This window comes from Odontesthes bonariensis, chromosome 4, assembly GCF_027942865.1.
Source record: "Odontesthes bonariensis isolate fOdoBon6 chromosome 4, fOdoBon6.hap1, whole genome shotgun sequence".
In the NCBI taxonomy this organism is placed as follows: Eukaryota; Metazoa; Chordata; class Actinopteri; order Atheriniformes; family Atherinopsidae; genus Odontesthes; species Odontesthes bonariensis.
Genome location: NC_134509.1, coordinates 37,680,241 through 37,683,787, shown reverse-complemented (window position 1 = coordinate 37,683,787; position 3,547 = coordinate 37,680,241). Strand labels below are relative to the sequence as shown.

Genomic DNA, 3,547 nt, shown 5'->3' with positions numbered 1-3,547 from the left:
GGGGTGGGGATGATAGTATACAAAGGACGAGTACCCACTCCTCCAATTTGAGGGATCCTATTTGAACCACACAAAGACATTTTTCAATACTAAGGTAAAGAATATTTGCATGAAAACGCGATCATTCACATTTATATCAATAATATTACAATTGATCTTCATCTTGATCTCCCTTGTTGTAATATTACGGTCTCTTTACTTTCCAAAAAACCTTAGAATTTACTCTACCTTGGTGGTACATCAATCTTTATCATTTTCTATTTCAATCACACACTGTACCACCATCACTTCATTAGATGTGTGACTTAAAATTATTTTTTTTTCTACCGTTACTCATCTATTCTTTTCAATTTTGTATTTGATTTATTATTTAATTTATTGTACATGTGTTTCTAATCCTTGCTGAAAGTGGTGCCTTCTATAAATGAAGGCAGGCTGATCGCAAGCTTAATTGTTCTATTGTGATACCAATGAAACAGCATCGGAGTGATAACTCTGTAGGTATTCACACGATCTTTGAACGTGAGCTCTCCAGATAAAGAAGGAGCGACGTTGAGCATGCGCCCGAAGGGTCGTCGAAGAATCCAGTAAATACAACCCCAGAGTATAAACGCTGACGTCACGGTCCCACATCGAGAGCTAGATTCGAGTTGTAAGCACGAGCTCAGACGGAGGCGCGCCGACGCAACGGACACTGCTAAGATGGTCTCCAGTTGGTGCAACTCTGCTGTTTTCTGAGGAGGAAATATCGTATTTTGAGTTTCGGTTATTTCTTCCTTACAGCGACGTAAACAAACCGACGGACATTTTGGATTGTTTTGTACTCGCTTCGGAGTCACAACATGTCCTCCGCGGCAGTCGCTGCCTCCAGAAGGCAGTCCTGCTATTTGTGCGATTTACCCCGCATGCCATGGGCAATGATTTGGGATTTTACCGAACCTGTTTGCCGTGGATGTGTCAACTACGAGGGTGCCGATCGGATTGAATTTGTAATCGAGACTGCGCGTCACCTGAAGAGAGCACACGGCTTTCAGGAGGGCCGCTCTCCAGGCCCGGGGAAGCCCCAACACGCCGGGAAGGAGATGAACCACTCGGCCGGGGATCCGGGCTCCCGTCCGCCGCAGTCTCTGGACCGCTATCCGCTGTCTGACCGGCCACCCCGCTTAGGTCCGGAGTACCAGGCGGGTAGGCAGGCGAACGGGCTCCCCTTGCCGAACGGATTTCCAAAGCCCGACGAGCCTCCGGAGCTCAACCGCCAAAGCCCCAACCCCCGCAGGAATAGTACAGTTCCTCCCAATCTAGTGCCTTTGGTGAACGGCGGCATATCAACCGTTCATCCGCTCAATGGTCGCCCGGGTCAGATGGGTTTGTCCGGCGCTCTGACTGTGCCTGGTCCTGGGGAGCACGGGAAGCGTTCAGAGGAGCTGAAAGATAAACACAGGCCGGACAGCCTGTCGGACATGTCAGACAGCCACAAGGACTGGATAGGCAAAGGGAAAACAGACAGGGACTTCATGGCGCGGTACACGTTCGACAGCAGGTTTAAAAAGGACCACGCCGCCATGCAGCGGGTGCTCGCATATGAGGCGAGTGCCACTTCCTCAAAAACAGGTAAAAAAAACAAACAAAAAAAAACAAGACCATTTATCTTATGTCCCAGAACTGGAGTGTATGGAATCAATAGATACATTGAAACATGGCCTTAACAGCGCGGAAATTTAGAAGCAGGGGCTGTTAGACACGATGCCCCCATGGGTTTGCATGTACATGCTTGGTAATGGCACGCTGCTGTTCTGAACCCCTCCACCTTTCTGCACACGGAAGACAGCAGCGGAATAATGGCAGCTTTCACCATGTGTGCTGTGAAATTTCCTGTGTTTGTTTCTTTTTAGCACAGCATGATACCTCGTTTATGTGTATTGTTTTCTGATTGTTAACCCTTCCTTCCCCCGTCTTCCTCTTTTACAGACAGGGGGAAGCACACTCGCCCCGTAAAGAGGAAGGCCTCCCCGGAGCCAGATGGTGAGGGCAGTGCCCCCAAGATGAACGGCAGCGAGGGCCAGCCGTGGCTCCCATCACCTTCTGAGGTCTTGAAAATGCCCCCATCTTCTTTGCCAGGTTTTTCAGTGGCTCCTCCTTCCACCATATCCCCTCACTCCCGCACCACACCCCCTGAAGCTGCCACAGCACAGAATGGCCAGTCCCCCATGGCGGCACTCATTCACGCCACTGACAATGCAGGAAGCACAGGTTCACCTAAGGATGGAAGCCAGGTACACTCCACCACGGCAGGCGCACGGCGGAACAGTGGCAGCCCCTTGTCTCCCTCCTCGGCCTCTCAGAGGAGACTGGCACAGAGGGAGGGGCCCGTAAGCTCCAACTCTTCTGCCCTGCATGTGACCAGCGGCATGGACCCACATGTGCCACCACCATCTCAGAGCATTCCAGACTCTTCCGTGCCGCCTGGCAGCGTGCCGCTGTGCTGCACTCTGTGCCATGAGCGGCTGGAGGACACTCACTTCGTACAGTGCCCTTCGGTGCCCTCCCACAAGTTCTGCTTTCCCTGCTCCCGGGAGAGCATCAAGCAGCAGGGTGCCACCGGTGAGGTGTACTGCCCCAGTGGCGAGCGATGCCCGCTGGTCGGCTCCAATGTGCCCTGGGCCTTCATGCAGGGGGAAATAGCCACCATCTTGGCTGGAGACATAAAGGTGAAAAAGGAGAGGGACCCTTGAAAATGCTGACCAGCTCTTTTTCTTTAGCTTTTGTCCTCTTAAACAACAACTGCAAGACATAAAGTAACACCAATCACCTGGCGAGCTCCAGTGAAACTGATCGACATGTAAATATTGGACACAAGGGAAGTGTATACTTTGTAAACATGGCTGTATAATTTTTTGATCATTCTTTTTCAGTATATTGTGTTTCTATATTTTGAAGGTAAAAAGGTATGTACTCTTTCCCACCACAATTGTTTTTGTTCATCTATGTACTTTAGGTCTGAAGGCACTACCTGTCCAACATAGAATGTGATTCATTTGAGCACTTGGCTAAAAAAATATTAATGGAAAATAAACTATAAATATGCTTCTAGCTGTACATGTATGCACTTGTTTACGAAAAAAAAAAAAAAAGCCAAATACAGTTTAGTTCTTGTAATAATACCTCAAGTGTCTCCGGTTTGCTTATGTTCTGCACTCAGCGAGCCAGGAGCTGCTTGGAGAGCCCTGACCTGATTGTGAAACAGCCATGATGCAATCCCTTCCAACAGGAACAAACAGGCTTCCAGAAAGGAGCTGGTGGAAGGGAAAAGTCAAAGAGAGAGGCACTGAGAGCTAGATGGAAGTGGGAGGGGTGAAGGTTGGAGGAGCAGTCTGTTGCATAAACATTGTGTACAGTAAATCACACGAGGGGCAGGCTGAGGCCACCCATCACAGTCCTCGTGTCCTGTGCTGAGTGATAAGGAGAGCCTAAAAATAGCGCTCTGTGTAAACGCTATATTCGTTAGATCAAATTGACACCTAGTGAGGAGATTGTTTTGCCATAAACA

General features: G+C 49.2%; 1 protein-coding gene across 1 annotated transcript; it reads left to right on the top strand.

Annotated features, from left to right (window-relative positions):
• The first annotated feature begins 608 nt into the window (after nucleotides 1–608).
• Nucleotides 609–3,090, top strand: irf2bp2b (interferon regulatory factor 2 binding protein 2b). Its single transcript, XM_075464129.1, has 2 exons — nucleotides 609–1,611; nucleotides 1,969–3,090. The coding sequence occupies exons 1-2, from the start codon at nucleotides 843–845 to the stop codon at nucleotides 2,730–2,732; spliced, it is 1,533 nt and encodes a 510-aa protein (XP_075320244.1). The 5' UTR covers nucleotides 609–842; the 3' UTR covers nucleotides 2,733–3,090.
• Nucleotides 3,091–3,547: the final 457 nt, after the last annotated feature.